The sequence below is a fragment of the Balaenoptera physalus genome (assembly GCF_965194825.1).
Source record: "Balaenoptera physalus genome assembly, chromosome: 11".
Classification (NCBI taxonomy): Eukaryota; Metazoa; Chordata; class Mammalia; order Artiodactyla; family Balaenopteridae; genus Balaenoptera; species Balaenoptera physalus.
The window spans coordinates 74,219,133-74,233,771 of NC_138896.1; the positions used below are offsets into that span (position 1 = coordinate 74,219,133).

The window sequence follows — 14,639 nt, forward strand, 5'->3', positions numbered from 1 at the left end:
GTGATGAAGAGTATTCAAGGGGAGGAAATAGCAGGGGCAAAGGCCTGGAGGCAGGAACAGCAGAAGCTCCATCTTTACCACAAGATGTCCCCTTCTCTGGGAAGCCTCCCTGACACCTTACCTTTTAGTATTGGGTGTCCCTGAGCCTCTGCCCCTCCAGCCTTTGCACTCTGGGACAGCCCGGACTCAACACTCCCTCCCAAGCCTCCCGAGGTGATGCCAGCTCTCCTCCTCTGCCTCCCCTGCCCAGCCTGGCCCAGGGAACCCACAGATGCATTGTAATCCCTTCAGAAAGGGGGTTACAGGCTCCCTCCCTCAAGATGCTCCTAGGGTTGGCACCGGTGGGAGCCCAGGTGGTGTTGGGATTGGGAGGGGTCAAAGACCTCAAAGCCACCATGGACCTCTCAGGCCTGGGATATTTGAGAGTGTTACTGAGTCCAAGCTTGTACTGCTCACTGCATGACAGGCCAGTATATCGAGAGACAAGTTGTTGGGGCAAGGAATAACGACTTTATTGAGAAAGCCAGCATACTGAGAAGATGGTGGACTAATGTCCCAAAGAACCACCTTACCAGAGTTGGAATTCAGGCTTCTTTCATGTTAAAAGGGGGAGGGGGTGTGGTTGGTTGGTTGTTGCAAACTTCTTGGTGTCAGAATCCTTCCTTCTTGCGTCTGTCCATGTAGCCCAGGTCATGATGTTCCTGTAAACCTCCAACAAGACAAATGTTATTCTCTGTTCTGCAACCTTTTATCTCTATATGAATGGGAAAGTGTTATACCTTTGAAAGTCAGAGCCTTGAGAATGGGCTGTCCTGTATATTTCAGGCTACAGGCAACATTCTTAACTTGTAGCAAAAGTAATAGAAGACAAAGGTTAGAGTAAAAGAAACAGGTCCAATATGGAGGCAGATTTGTTCTTCACTATGACAAGAGCAAGGATTCCAGAGTCAGCCAGACGTGCACCCAGACCCCAGTGCAGACCCTTCTCAACTTGCTTTTCTCGTCTGCCCATTGGGGACAATCAGCACCCCCCTCCCAGGGCTGCAGGGAGGATTAAATGAGTTCATCATGTAAAGCCAGAGGGACTCGCACTGTTGATGGGGATGTAAATTGATGCAGCCACTATGGAGGTTCCTTAAAAAACTCAAAATAGAACTACCATACAACCCAGCAATCCCACTCCTGGGTATATACCCTGAGAAAACCATAATTCAAAAAGAATCATGTACCACAGTGTTCACTGCAGCTCTATTTACAATAGCCAGGTCATGGTTTTCATATCTGTAAAACAACTCAAGAAATGTGCATCAGATACCATTATCTGGGTACTTCAATTAGCAATAATCATGCCTCGGATAAACCTCATTGGCTACGATACTGCCACTGCGCAAAGCTATCTGGTTACTTCAGAGAGGGGCTACAGCAGAGGATATGGAGGAGGGGTCTGTCCCAGGAAGACCCCATAGGGTCCTGCTAAGTTACACTGGGACCCTGTGTTCGCACCATGGGTCCTGCCTCCCATGAGGCTCAAGTGCTGCTGGTCCTACGGTTGTGTCCTTCTCTCCCCGTCTCCTCCCATGCTACAATGGTCCAGTCCCCACCACCCACTGTGACCATCCTAGCCTCCTCAATGTCCCTTGTCCTGAACACTTGCCCCTCAGCCTATTCTCCACTCAGAAACTAGGGGATCTGTTTTTTAATTTTTTAATCAATATTTTAAAAATTGAAGCATTGTTGATTTACACTGCTATGTTAATTTCTGCTGTACAGCAAAGTGATTCAGTTATATATACATTCTTTTTTTTTTTAATATTCTTTTCCATTATGGTTTATCATAGGATATTGAATACAGTTCTCTGTGCTATACAGTAGGACCTGTTGTTTATCCACTCTCTATATAAAAGCTTACATCTGCTAACCCCAAACTCCCACTCCATCCCTTCTCCAACCCCCTCCCCCTTGGCAACCACCAGTCTGTTCTCTATGTCTGTGATTCTGTTTCATAGATAGGTTCATTTGTGCCATATCTTAGATTCCACATATAAGTGATACCATATGGTATTTGTCTTTCTTTGTCTGAATTACTTCGTTTAGTATGATAATCTCTAGTTGTGTCCATGTTGCTGCAAATGGCATTATTTCATTCTTTTTTATGGCTGAGTAGTATTCCATTGTGTATACGTACCACATCTTCTTTATCCATTCATCTGTTGTTGGACATTTAGGTTGTTTCCATGTCTTGGCTATTGTGAATAGTGCTGCTATGAACATAGGGGTGCATGTATCTTTTTTAATTCTAGTTTTGTCTGGATATATGCCCAGGAGTGGGAATGCTGGATCATATGGTAGTTCTATTTTTAGTTTTCTGAGGAACCTCCATACTGTTTTCCACAGTGGCTGCACCAACTTACGTTCTGGGGGATCTTTCTAGTGACAACTATACCTTGCCAGCCGTGGGCTTAAAGCTCTTTAGGGGCTCCCCTGTCCTCTGGACCACACCCCTTCACCACCACCCCCGGCCCATCCAGCCCTGGAGAAGGGGCTGCGGCCCCTCTTTGCTTGCAGCAGGGATGGAAGGGCCCTGGGACTGGAGGAGGAGGTGTGGACGTAGAGGGGCGGATGGAGATCCTACAGTTGCACAGAAGCCACAGGGTAGATGATGCCCCCTGGAGGTATGCGACGGAGCAGACCTGGGAAGGGGGCTGCCTTCCTGAGCAAAGGGGGTTTGGCAGGGGCCGGAGTCCCCTGTTGCCTGTCAGGGCTCATCTGGCCCAGCCAGAGACAATGGGGCTGAGGCCTCATCTTACCTCTGGGGAGTTGCTAATGATGGTCTTTAATGGCCTTGCCTGGGAAGGGATGACCTCACCGGGCCACACCCTGATGAGAGGAGGCTGGAGTCAGAGGCGGGCGGCTCCTCCATCGCAGTGAGACCTGCTTGGGCTTGTCTTGTCTGAGGAATGAGGGGGCAGTGTGTGTGCGCTCGTGTGTCTGGTCCTTCATGCGGCCAGAGGGAGAAGGCTCCCAGCCCGATGGGGGAGGCAGGACCTGGGTGAAAAGTCTCAGGGCAGCAGGGTGGGGAGGCCTTGCTTCTACTCAGTGTCTCTGGCTTCTGTTAAGGGTTTGGGTGTGGGTGCCGGTGTTCCCGGCCACATCCGTGCTGAGGCAGAGGGTCTGCCCGCTGCACACAGAGTGTCCGGGGGCAGGCCTGCGTGTGCCAGGTGGTGGCGGCAGCAGGGCTGGGAGCAGGTTCCAGCACAGGCTTGCTGCCTGCCCCCGCCCTGCCCCATTCATCAGGGATGACTATGTTTGCACTCTGGGGAGGGGTCCTGTGGAGGTGGCCCCTCTCCTCCCCCTCCCCCGGGCTCGGAGCAGGACCACCCTAGGGAAATGTTCATCTCTTTTGTGGTGTCCTTGTCAGACCCCCTTCAGGGTGACTCCTCCACAGTGCTACAAGTTCTTTCTCGTGTCCAGCCTTAGTCACTCTTGCTGTTGCACCTGATTCATTTATCAGAGGACAAGTTGAGGCCCCCATTATCCTGCCACCCAGTCTGACATCACTGAACTTCCCTCAGGCATGTTCCCACTCCTGGGACAGCCCAGTCGGCACAGGAAATGGCTGCTGGATGAATGTGCAAGTGAGTGAGTGACTGAATGAGTGGCCCAGATCCTCCTCCCATGAGAATGCTACGAAGTGGCTAAGAAGTGGATGAGGGGGTCCTGGGGGCCTGGGCTGAGATGGAGACAGAAATGGGGACCCAAAGGGAGGCAAAAAGAGGGTCAGGAGGAAAGAGATGGGACTGAGGGCACAGAGACGAAGCAGATGCAGCTGAGAGCCAGGTGTCCTCGAGCTCCACTGGCATCCAAGGCCTCAGCCAAAGATGGCTTGGGACGGACAGGGCCCACGGTGGGGACAGCACGGCCAAAACAAGGTGGAATAACAGGAGCTCAGAGTGAGGGACCATGAGGCAGGAACCTGGGACCCAGGGTGGGGACAGCAGTCCAGAGTAAGCATGGCCTAGACTAAGGTCAGAGCAAGGACCCAGGGCCCCAGCCACCCAGCCATGACCTATCCCTCTGCCCCCACCAGCAGGAAGCTGAAGGGAACCTCAGCCAGGCATGGTAGTGAGGTGGGAGTTTCTACAGATGAGGAGACTGAGGGTCAGAGGCCACCTGACCTAAGGTTGCATAGGAGGTAAAGCTCCTCAGTGCTGGGTTGGAGGAGCCAGCTCAGGAGGAGACTGCTACGCCCACCCCCCACCCTGTGCTTGGGCACGGTGGCACTGCCAGGCACTTACTCGGCCTGTCGAGGGCCCAGCCCCCAGCCCAGCACCCGCGGGCTTCCCCAGCCCCGGCCGAGGGCAGCGAGGGAACAAAGGTCCAGTCTCTGCCTGCTCAGGCCCCCACCCCCTTGCCCGCCCCTGGCACAGAAGGACCAGGGCCCTGAGGGAGCCCAAGAGCAAAAGCAGCCCCCACCCTTTTGCCGACACTGTGAGAACCCCCTTCCTCCCCCTCCCACGGGCCTGCTGGCCGCACTGCAGTGTTCCCCCATTCTAAAGATGGGAAGACTGAGTGAGAGGGCTGAGGAGCTGGCAGCCACACAGCTGGGATTTGAACCCACCTAGCCCTCATCATATGCATGAGGGTGTGACTGTTCTGGTTGGACGTAATTCACGGGGAGAGATGGGGCAGGGACAGAGACACAGAGACGGTAGAGCCTAGACGGCCCAAAGGGGAGTGCTGAGGAAGGGGCTGAATTGCTCTCACTTTTCCGGCCCTGCCCACCTACCTGCCACCCAGGGCCAGTCCAGTGCTGGTCACAGCAGAAGGGATAAAGCCAGGGGAGAGGCAGAGATGGGGAAACGGAGTCAGCACCCAGGTCCCCTAAGTTCATGACCCGGGCTCACTCAGTCCAGCCAGAGGTGAAGCCCCTGTGGGGCTTCCGTTTCCCCATCTGTAACATGGGGCTGTGGGGCCCACTGGGGGCCTCGCTCCCCAGGCCACGGCCATCATTATTCTCCAGGACCTTTGCCTGCCCCCTGCTTCCCCCAGGGCCTGGCCTTAAGCCTCCAGAGGGGCCTGCATGGAGGTCTGATGCTCATCTGCTCTGGAGAAGCTGGGCACAGCCTAGCCCCCCCTGCAGGCCCAGGTCCAAACCAGGAAATGAACATCAGGTGTTCATCATGCCCGAACGTGAAAAGCACTGGGTATCTGGGTGTGACTGGCTCCACTGTACAGAAATGGATACTGAGGCTCAGGGAGGCTGAGGGACCTGTCTGAGGCCACCCAGCTCCTGAGGAGCAAAGCAGGGCTGACCCGCTCACTGACCAGGCTTCACGTCCTATAGGCATCCCAGGGACAGAGCGGGAAGGAGGGAGGTTGATAAACGCACACCCCATGTCCCGTCCACAGGAGCAGCAAGAGAAAGGGTCAGGGCGCTGGGGCCGCAGCGGGGCAGATCAGGAGCCTGGAGCGCTTGGGCAGTCTGGGCAATGTCCAAGTGGACAGCCTTGGGCGGTTCTGGGCGAGCAGGGGCTCAGTTTTGTAACCTTGGTCCATAAAACCTCTCCAAGCCTTGATCTGTCAACCAGTGGGCCAAAGCCCATGGAGAAAGCCCAGATGCCCCTGCCTGCCTGCGCCTGAGGGGCTGGGGAAATGCCCACACCCCAGCCGCTCCTCCCAGCTTTGGGCACCTCCGACCAGTCAAAGCAAGTGCCCAACAGGCCCCAGGCAGGATCAGACTGCTGCCTCTCACAGAGCAGGCACTGGGATACTGGCCACAGTGCCCCTCCTCACTGCCTCCACCCCTGGCCCTTATCAGACACAACTCGTTTTAAAGAAAAAATAATATTTATTTGCAATATAAACAAAGTCCCGTTGCTGGATCGGGATATATATATGTATGTGTGTGTATATATATGTAGGGTCACAAATTTTCCTTCATAAGTTCATAAAGCAAAACTGGCCACCCTCTTGGCATACCCTCATTTACACAAATCTGATGCATCTTTGTGGGTTTTTCTTTTTAAAGGTAAAAAAGAGAGAGAAAGAGAACCATGTACAGCATGGAAGCTTTTTGTCAATTTCTTGACTGTGGCAAGATTTTAATCTGCTGCCTTAAAGAATCCCTGAAAACCACCCCTGTGAGGTAAGATGCAGTGGGGGCAGAGTTTCCGTGGCCTTGCTCACATGCTGAGTGCTGGCTCGCTCAGGGACCCCAGCCCGACTGCTCACCCCTCCCCGGGCCCCATGCAGTCCTGACACCTGGGAGAACTGAGGTTGGAGAAGGAACAAAACTGGAGGAGGATAACGGAATCCGTGGCTTTGTTCTGTGGATATGGGGGTGGGGGGATGGACAGAGCCTCACACCCCTTTCCTTGTCCATCCTCGCTGCCCACCCCTGCCCTGGGATTGAAATGGGTGCAAGTTTCTTAATAGAAGGCAGGGGCAAGATGAGCACAGGGCAGGCTTTCACGGGTCGAGGGGGCTGGGAGTGGCAGCTGAACCAAAGCAACAACCAGGGTGAGGGAAGAGACTTGGGGGAGGCAGGGCTGGGCGCCACCACCTACGCCCCCCCAGCCACTGGGCCTGCACCCTCAGCTACAAACAGAGAGAGGAAGAGACAGAAGTAGTGGGTACATATAAAAAGGGCCTGGGGCCCAGGCCCCCCTCGGGGCTGAGCCCGGAGGGTTAATGCTACTGCGTGGCAGCCCCCTGTGGCCCCACCTCTGGCAGGGCCTCCCTCTGCTGCCTGGGGCAGTTGGCAGGGACCACCAGAAGGGCAGTTGGGTGGGCAGAGAATGCAAAGGCCACCTGTCCAGCCCACCACTCACCACTCGCGGCAGTCATCACAGGCAAATGCAGCGCCAGGTCGGGCTGGGCCGAGGTGGGAGGTGTGGGCAGGCCTGGGAGTCCAAAGCTGGCGAGAGCAGCGAACCACCCCTTTAAGGGCCGCTGCGGAAACGGAGGCTTCACACATGTGCAAAACGCTTTTGGTCAAGATCAACGCAGGGTTTGTCTTTTCCATTAAAAACAAAAACCCAAGAATTGCTTTTTGAAATAATAAGAAAAACAAACTGATAACACTTCTCTCTCTCTCTCTCTCGCAGGATCAAGAAAGGGATGAAATACTGGTTTATACAATCCACTGTTGCATGTAGCCTGAAAATAACACTTTTCATTAAAAAAGAAAAATCAAGAAGAGCTTGAACACTCTCTCTGCTCCAGGGAGCTCGGATTTACCTGCCAAAAATAAAAAGTAAACTCAGGTCCATGGATGTGTCTTTAAAAAAAAAATAGCCAAACTGGCTGGGCCATCAGCAGAAAGGAGTGTCCTGGGACAAGGACGAGGCCCCGCTGGACTCCCAAAGCCACATGTCTGAGAGCTGAGGGCCCCTCCGGAAAGTCCTGCCGGGGGAGGCCTGGCTGTGGGCTGCACCCTCCCCGGGATGGTGAGGGAAGCTCACCTCTGGGCACAGGCGATGTCCGGGTTCCTCACGCCAGAGGCAGCAGGCGTGGGCCCTCCCTGTGGGCCCTGTGGAGGCCCGGGAGGGGCTGGCCCGTTGCCTCGTGCCCCCAGCCTCACGTGGACTCGAGCGTGTTGAGTGGGAACAGGTTGTGGTTGGTGGGCGTGGAGAAGTAGAGCTGCTCGCTGGGGGTGTGGTTGTCACACGGGCTGCTCAACCCCAGCGTCCGCTCGAAGTCCAGCAGCTGCCCCATAAAGTTGAAGTTGGGTGAGATGTTGGACTTTTTCCTCTTGACAAAGTCGTAGGCATCATTGAGCGACAGGTTCATCTTCTGCATCAGGTAGGCCACCGTGACCGTCACCGAGCGGCTGATGCCGGCCAGGCAGTGCACCAGGACACCGCACTTCTTGGAGCGGGCCTCGTCTGAAACACACAGGCACGGGTCAGGGCAGCACCTCCTCCAGGGAGCCACCGCAGGTGCGGCTGGGGCACGGGTGGGGCTGGGGGCGGCATGGTGACTGGCTGGTGCCTCCCGACTCTCGAGTGACCTGGTGAAGTCCCAGGCGGGTGGGACAGCAACTTGGGGTCGAGGTCAAGAGCATGACTGTGGAGAGGGCTCTGCCACACAGTAGCTCCAAGTCACTGGACATTGCTGCGCCTCGGTCTTCTCCTGTCAGAGGGCCTGCTTACTCACAGTGCTCTTAGAAGGACCTGAGCCAAGGGAGGGCGCCACAAACACTGTGATCACTGCTAGGCCTACTGCTGCTATAACCGTGTGCTACGACATGCCAAGGTGTCACCTGCATCCTCTCAGGTCATCTGCACCATGGCTACCAAGCTAATTTTATCAATAAGGACACAGGCACAAAGACCAAGTGACGAGCACAAGGTCACACAAAGGTTCCTCCTAACTCGTAGCACTCACCCCTGCTAGCCCACGACCTGGGGCTCGGGGCTGAGCTTGCTCTCCTGGGACAGCTTCCATGGGTGCCCCCGAGAGCCTCCTCGGAAGCAAGCCTCATGGCGCCTCCTCCACAAGGGAACGGCGGGCAGCACTCAGCTCTGCCCTGGGCCCAGCCAGTCCCTGGGGCCTTAGTCCTGCTCCGGAATAGCCAGGGACTGGGACCAGGGCCACGCCTAGTTTCACGAGTGGGGTTTGCTTATGTGGGGCCTACCCAGCCCACTTACTAGACTTTCCCTGGCCCATGTGCCAGTAACATCTCCCACCACAGCCAACCAAGTTCTGCCAACTCTCCCCTCCACGCCTCCTCCCAGATTCCCCCAGTGCGGTGCTCAGACTCCTATGCCTGACACGCAGTAGGAGCTCAAATACCGGTTGAGCCACTGGCCAACTCGGTCCTGTAATCTCTCCTCCCCTAGACCCAAGCACAGCTGCATCTCTGTGCCATAGCTGTGCCAGGGGTACAGATTAACAAGAGGCAGGCCTGGGGTCCCCAAGGTCCCCACCTGAGCTTACTGGGAGCCAGGTACACTCCTACAAGATGCACTCCTACAAAATGCCACAGGTTCACAAATTGTTCCTCATATGGCGCTCACTGCCTCCGGCCTGGCAGGACTTCCCTTCCCTAAGCCCACATGAGGGTTCCCAGGGCAAAGCATGCAGTAGGTGCTTAATCCAGACTCGGGGACCAACTGGGGGCCAGACCAGCAGGGGAAGAGACCGATGCCATGGATTCACGTGGAACCACGTTGTATGACCTTTAGATTTGGGGCAGGAGAAGGGGGTAGTGGAGACAAGCCTCCAGTGGTGACACATCAAGATAAGGGGAAGGCCTGGTCCCCAAACCCACTCCTGGGTGATCCAAAGTAAAACCACTTCCGCTGGCTTTATTTTTAGCCCTCTAAGGATGTGGCTGAGCCTTGGGGGTGCTGGTGCTTGATCCTGCCCCACCGAGTCCTATGGGATGCTTGGGCTTCAATTCCTTCACTTGTCAAAAAGGGAGTATGGTTCCTCCCACCTCTACACCCTGTTCTGTCCCCCTCCCCAGATATAAAGGGACCTCCAAGAAGGATAAAAACACCTACAAACCAGGCTCAGCCCTGGGAAATCTGAGGGCCCCCTCTTCACCCTCCTCTTCACTGGGGAGAGAGCACGAATGCTGAGGCAGCACCCACAGCCCTCTTGGCCATGTCCTCCCAAGCAGAGCTGGGAAGCTCTGGCTAGCCCCCGACACAGCCCCTCCCCCAGGCCTCAGCTTCCTTCCTTCCTCCCAGCCAGGCACCTACTTTTGGTTCCCAGTAAGCGGATGAGGCGGGGAAGCCTCCCACTTCCTGTTATTAACACGAGCCCAGCCCAGCTGACACCAAAACGCCCTCCACTGGACATAGCCGCCAGAGGGAAACGACTGCCGGGCCACCCCCTCCCTGCCACCGGAGGCTGGACAGAACACTGGGTCACCAGGCTCAGAGAGCCCAGGGTTTACATTCACCCTGATCTTGTGTCCCTTTCCTGAATCCTGGGTGAGAGCTGAACCCAAAGACGACCTGCCATCTAAATAGCCTCCAGCTGGCCAAGGAGAAAGCAGGATGGGAGGTCAAAGATAAGGAACCCGAGTCAGCTGAGGCTGCGGATGCAGGGGGCTCAGAGGGCGCTAAGCCAGACAGCAGAACACACTACTCTGGGGAGGGCTTCCTCAGCCTCTCCCCATACTCTCTGGATACCCCCTATATGCCAAGCAAGCCCCACAGGCTGCCGGGAGCATCTGAGGCCCCACCAAGGCCCTTTGGGTCATCACGTTCCAACAGCTGCCAGTTTTGGGTAGGCCTTTGGCTCCAGGCCACACTTTAGCCCCCTCAGGTACACAGTAAAGCCCAAAGAGGCTCCGTGACAGCCCCTAAAGAGACATGTGCACTGAGGCGTGACGCAAAGCAAGCAAGACCCGTGGGAGGTCTGAGAGCTGGGATGTTTCAGCTTGCTGAGCCCGAAACAGCGCAGCCAGAAAAACCCAAGCTGGACAGCAGAGTCCACGAGGCTCCAACAGCTGCGGGGAGCCTGGGAGTCGGGGGACTGCTCAGGCCCCGAGGGCCTCGGTGACTCACAGTGGACCTGGGTACACCCATGGGCACATGCTGGCACATGCAGGGCACACACAGGTCTTGACAGGCCCAGAGATACCCAGCCAGGCACGGGCAACACCCAGAGTCCCATACACACCTTGATGCGCAAGCCCACCCACCCTGCCCGAAACGCAGCAGCACTTACCAATGAAGCTGATGGCCTCAGGGAAGAACTGGGAGAGGTTCTGGCTCCAGTGGTCAGAGATGGGGATCTGCTTGTAGGTGAACTCGCCCCCGTGCTCGAAGGCGTTGGGCAGGTTGGGCGTGACATTGAGGATATACTTGATGCCGTACTTGCCGAGCACATCCAGGTTGGTGGAGTCCTTGGCGCAGCCGAGGTAGAGGTAGGGCAGGATCTGGACGGGGAAGGCCGGTTGGCTGGATGGCACAGGGCTGCCGTCTGACTCGGTGGCACTGCTGGGCAGCTCTCTGTCCGACTCACCATCTGAGCAGTCAGAGCTGATGCGTAGGCCCCCCAGACCCAGCACTGAGGTGGGCGGTGAGCCACTCGGCGAGGACGAGCTATCCACGTTGGTCTCGCAGTGTTCTGAGTACTCTGTCTGGAACTTGTTGAAACCACCTGTGGCCAGAATGAGACAGGGCCCGGATGAGAGACTGACGATGCCAGTGTCCCCAGACCAAACAGGCTGCACAAGACCAACAGCAGCCAGGGCTCCCCAACGGCAAGCACCGTAACACCAACAATGGACAACACACGGGCGGTGCTACATATTTACACATGTACCTCCTCCTGTCTTCTCCACAACTATTCTACGACCCACTTCACAGATGGGGAAACTGAAGCCCCAAGTGATAAAGTAACATGCCTGAGCTCCATACCCTTACCCATAGGGCTTCAGGGCCCCAGCCATACAACCAACTTTAGGGCACTTGAGGACAGACTCCAGCTCATTCCTCTTCCACAGCTCCCATGCACACCTGGCACCCATGGGTGCTCAGCAACTGCTAAGCGGTAAAGGAAAGCAAACAACCCCATCTCAGGCCAACACCTGTGGGTCTGCAAACCCCTCTTATAGATGAGACCGCAGGGGCCAGAGCTGCATCTGGGTCAGCTAGAGGCAGAGAGGGCCTGGGCCCCCTGACTGGGAATCGGGTGCTTGAGCCCCACTCTCAACCACACGGGAAGTAGTGTGAAGGTATCTGCTGGCTCTTTCCCACGGCAGGGGCAAGTTCATAAAAGGGGTCCCAGTTCCACCTCTCCAGAACCCACCCCTTTATAACACAAGGTCCCCCCCAAGCCTTGGACCCACAGAAGGAGAGGCTGCTGGGGGCTTTACAGGGACAAGAAATGGGGAGCGTCTTGCAGCTAAGGATGGGCCCTGCGCCCGAGGGTGCCGCAGGCCTCCTCTCCCCTCCCGCCTGCCCGCCCCGCTGCCAGCAAGAGGCCATTTTGGAATGTTAATTGGAAACACCGGCTGCAGCCACTCGCCTCCCAGCGCTGCCTCCCCTTTCCACAATCTCTGGGGTGGCAGGCTAAGGACTTGGGGTCCCAGAAAACCAGAGCTGGGGCAAGGAACACTGCTTACAGCCCTGCCCCAAGCGCCTCCAAGAGGCAGTGATTCCCAAGTGATGAGACCCACGCGGGGATGCCCGGAGTCCCCCCACCCAAATGATCCCTATTCCCTGGCGGGGGCGGGGACGATTATGAAAAGCTCCTGTCCTGACCGTGGCCTTCCAGGAACACGCATTCCAGGCTGTAGGAGCTGAACTTGGGTGCCCAGGAGGGGACCCTCCCTCCTTTGAGGGACTCACGGGGAACCTAGGAGCTGCCATGGCCCCAACAACACGAAAAAAGGAAAGCCCAGGCGGGGAGAAGTTTGTTCGACCCACTTAGATCGTGCCCAGAAAGGGGTGTAGAGAAGGCCCGCGTGCCAGCCTAAACCCGCACAGCTGGGGCCGGACGCCCGGGAGAGGAGAATGCGGGCCGGGGGCGACGTGGCGACGGCCGGGCAGGCTGGGCACGGGGAGAGAAAGCGGCCTCCGGCTGGGGCACCCAGGAGCCGCGGGAGAGCCCCAATCCCAGACAGGGTCTCGGTGCTGCCCTCACCTTGGAGGTAGTAGGCCTGGCAGCCGTCGTCGCGCAGCTTTTGCAGGAGAAGGCCAAGCACCGAAGCGGGAGCGCCGGGCTCTGGCTGCCACTCGGCCGTGGCCTCGTCGTAGAGCAACACGGTGGCCGCCTTGCAGCGCGTAGCGAAACGCTCCTTGTCGGCGTGGTTGGGGATGATGGAGCGGATGGGCAGGTTGCCCTTGCGCAAGCGGCGCAGCATGAGGCCCGGGATAGCCAGGTTGATGGCCGTCTCGATGTGCGACGACTCGAAGAGCTCGTGCGGCCGGCAGTCGAGCAGCAGCAGGGACGCGCCGCCGCGCGCCTCCAGCTCCTCCTGCAGCCACTCGGCGCTCTTGCAAGGCATGGCCCCCGCACCCGCCGCCGCGCCTGCCCCGGTACCGGCGCCGGAACCAGACCCCGCACCGGGCTCCGACCCCGCCCCGGTGCCCCCAGCCGCCGACGCCCCCGAGGCCGACATGTGCGCCCGCGCTGGGGGGCCGCGGAGCTGGTTTTTCATGGGGAGCGCGGGCGGCCCGGGGCCGGGGCCGGGCAGCCCTGCCCTGGGACGGCGCCCCGGCCGCGCGGGCCCCAGCCGCGTCTCCGGGCGCCCGCCTCCCGCCGAGCTGCACGCCCGCCGCCCCGGCCTCCCGGCCTCCGTCCCGCCCGGCCCTCCGCGCGCGCCGCGGCCTGACAGCCCCAATTAAACGGCGTCTCGGACGGCCGCGCGCCGAGGCGTCCTCCGGGGGGCGGGGCCGCGGGGCCGGCGCCTGAGCTTAAAGGCGCCGTAACTCCGCCGCCCCTCCCCACGGGGTACGCGGGCGCGCGAGCGGTCCCGTGTGCCCGGAGACCTGCGCCCCGGCCTTCGCCCCGCCTCAGCGCTGCCGCCGTCTCGCCTGGCCCAGAACTGATTATGACTCGCCTGGGGGCCCAGCCAAGACCCTCTCGGGTCCCCTATCCCACGCTCCCAGCTCTTCTGTACCCTACCCTGAAGGGCTGCCCTGGGGGCGTCCTACGCGTGGCATCCCCTTCCTACGTTCACGGAAGCAGAGTTTCCCCGGGGATGTGGCGGAGGGAAGGGGCGATCAGGCTGAGCCAAAGCCCCCTCCTCCTGTCAACTCCATTCATTCATTCTCAGCGAGTTCATTCAACAAATGGAAATTGAACGCCTACTACGTGCCATGACCTGTGCTTAGGCGGTCACCGTTTCTGGCAACTTGCATAGTCCCAATGAGGGCTACACGCTTGAAGACCTGAAGGTAGTCTCACCCCAGCAGGCCTGAGGGGAGATCAGCACCTAGGCGACTGGCGGAGTAGGACGGCCCAAGGCCGTGCCACCCTCCACGGGCAGGGGTGAAGAAATCCTGAAAGGACCTGGGAAGAGAGAGCGGGCCCTTTAAGGTAGCTTCATGAGCGGGGTGGTGACAGGCGCCGAGTGAAGCGCCACGTGACTTTTCCACAGGAGCGGGTGCTGGGGGGGATCCTCTTTAATCGGCTCTCCTCCGCCCACCTCCCAACGCACCAGTCAACTTCCGTGGTAGGCGGGAGTGCGCCACGCAGGTGGCCAATCGCGGCCGAAGGAGACGGTGGGGCGGAGAGAGGAAGGCGGGGCCCGCCGAAAGTTCCACCCAGCGCGGGAAGTGGGCGGGGTCTCAGCGAGCGCTGTGTATCGGCTCGCAGGCTGCCTTGGCGGAGTAGGTGAATGGATCCGCAGGTAGCGCTGGAACAAAGCGGCTCGACTCGAGCGGTGCGCGTGCGCAGGGCCTGCCGCACTTTCCGTACTGAGTCAGGGTTGTCTGCGTCGGGAGGGAGCTCGCGGCTGATCCTGCGGTTCGTCTGGTCCGTTCGCTGCTGGGCGGAGTGCTCCCACATCCTTGGGGTTTATCCTTCCCACTCTGCCCGAGGCTGGTCGGCTCCCCGCCACCTTGCCTCTACACCCAGCTGGAGGGAGGTTAGCGTCAGAGATGAAGGGCGGTGGTGCTTGAGATTTGCCGAAGGGAGTGCTTCTGGAACCCGCAGGATTTGAGCTTTCC

At 58.2% G+C, this 14,639-nt stretch overlaps 2 protein-coding genes and 1 long non-coding RNA gene across 27 annotated transcripts in view; 1 reads left to right on the forward strand and 2 right to left on the reverse strand.

Annotated features, from left to right (window-relative positions):
• LOC309638486 overlaps nucleotides 1-7,265 on the forward strand; it is a 75,663-nt gene extending 68,398 nt beyond the window's left edge. For all 23 annotated transcript variants that reach the window (XR_014251132.1, XR_014251133.1, XR_014251134.1 and 20 more), the window contains one exon: nucleotides 6,029-7,265. This is a non-coding gene — a long non-coding RNA (uncharacterized lncRNA). The remainder of the gene's footprint in view (nucleotides 1-6,028) is intronic.
• Nucleotides 1-14,218, reverse strand: part of RPL29 (ribosomal protein L29) — an 84,853-nt gene extending 70,635 nt beyond the window's left edge. Inside the window, exon 1 of the mRNA XM_082414560.1 lies at nucleotides 14,213-14,218. The gene's annotated coding sequence lies outside the window, so the exon portion shown is untranslated. The remainder of the gene's footprint in view (nucleotides 1-14,212) is intronic.
• Nucleotides 483-14,126, reverse strand: DUSP7 (dual specificity phosphatase 7). 3 transcript variants are annotated; one of them, XR_014251127.1, is made up of 4 exons: nucleotides 12,610-14,126; nucleotides 10,687-11,121; nucleotides 7,464-7,886; nucleotides 483-701 (listed from the first exon to the last, which is right to left on the reverse strand). XR_014251127.1 is itself a non-coding variant. In XM_082414531.1 (3 exons), the coding sequence occupies exons 1-3, from the start codon at nucleotides 13,124-13,126 to the stop codon at nucleotides 7,579-7,581; spliced, it is 1,260 nt and encodes a 419-aa protein (XP_082270657.1). In that variant the 5' UTR covers nucleotides 13,127-14,126; the 3' UTR covers nucleotides 5,829-7,578. The 3 variants fall into 3 exon arrangements, 1 of the variants encoding a protein (XP_082270657.1); XR_014251128.1 differs by having other exon boundaries at nucleotides 483-709; XM_082414531.1 differs by lacking the exon at nucleotides 483-701 and having other exon boundaries at nucleotides 5,829-7,886.
• Nucleotides 14,219-14,639: the final 421 nt, after the last annotated feature.

Bases quoted from the DNA above. Each gene is read 5' to 3' on its own strand.
- DUSP7 (XM_082414531.1), bottom strand. From the start codon at position 13,126: ATGAAAAACCAGCTCCGCGGCCCCCCAGCGCGGGCGCACATGTCGGCC. The intron at 11,122-12,609 runs GTGAGGGCAGCA...TTCTGGCCACAG, and splicing joins CCAGGCCTACTACCTCCAAG to GTGGTTTCAACAAGTTCCAG. The intron at 7,887-10,686 runs GTAAGTGCTGCT...TGTGTGTTTCAG, and splicing joins TGAGGCCATCAGCTTCATTG to ACGAGGCCCGCTCCAAGAAG.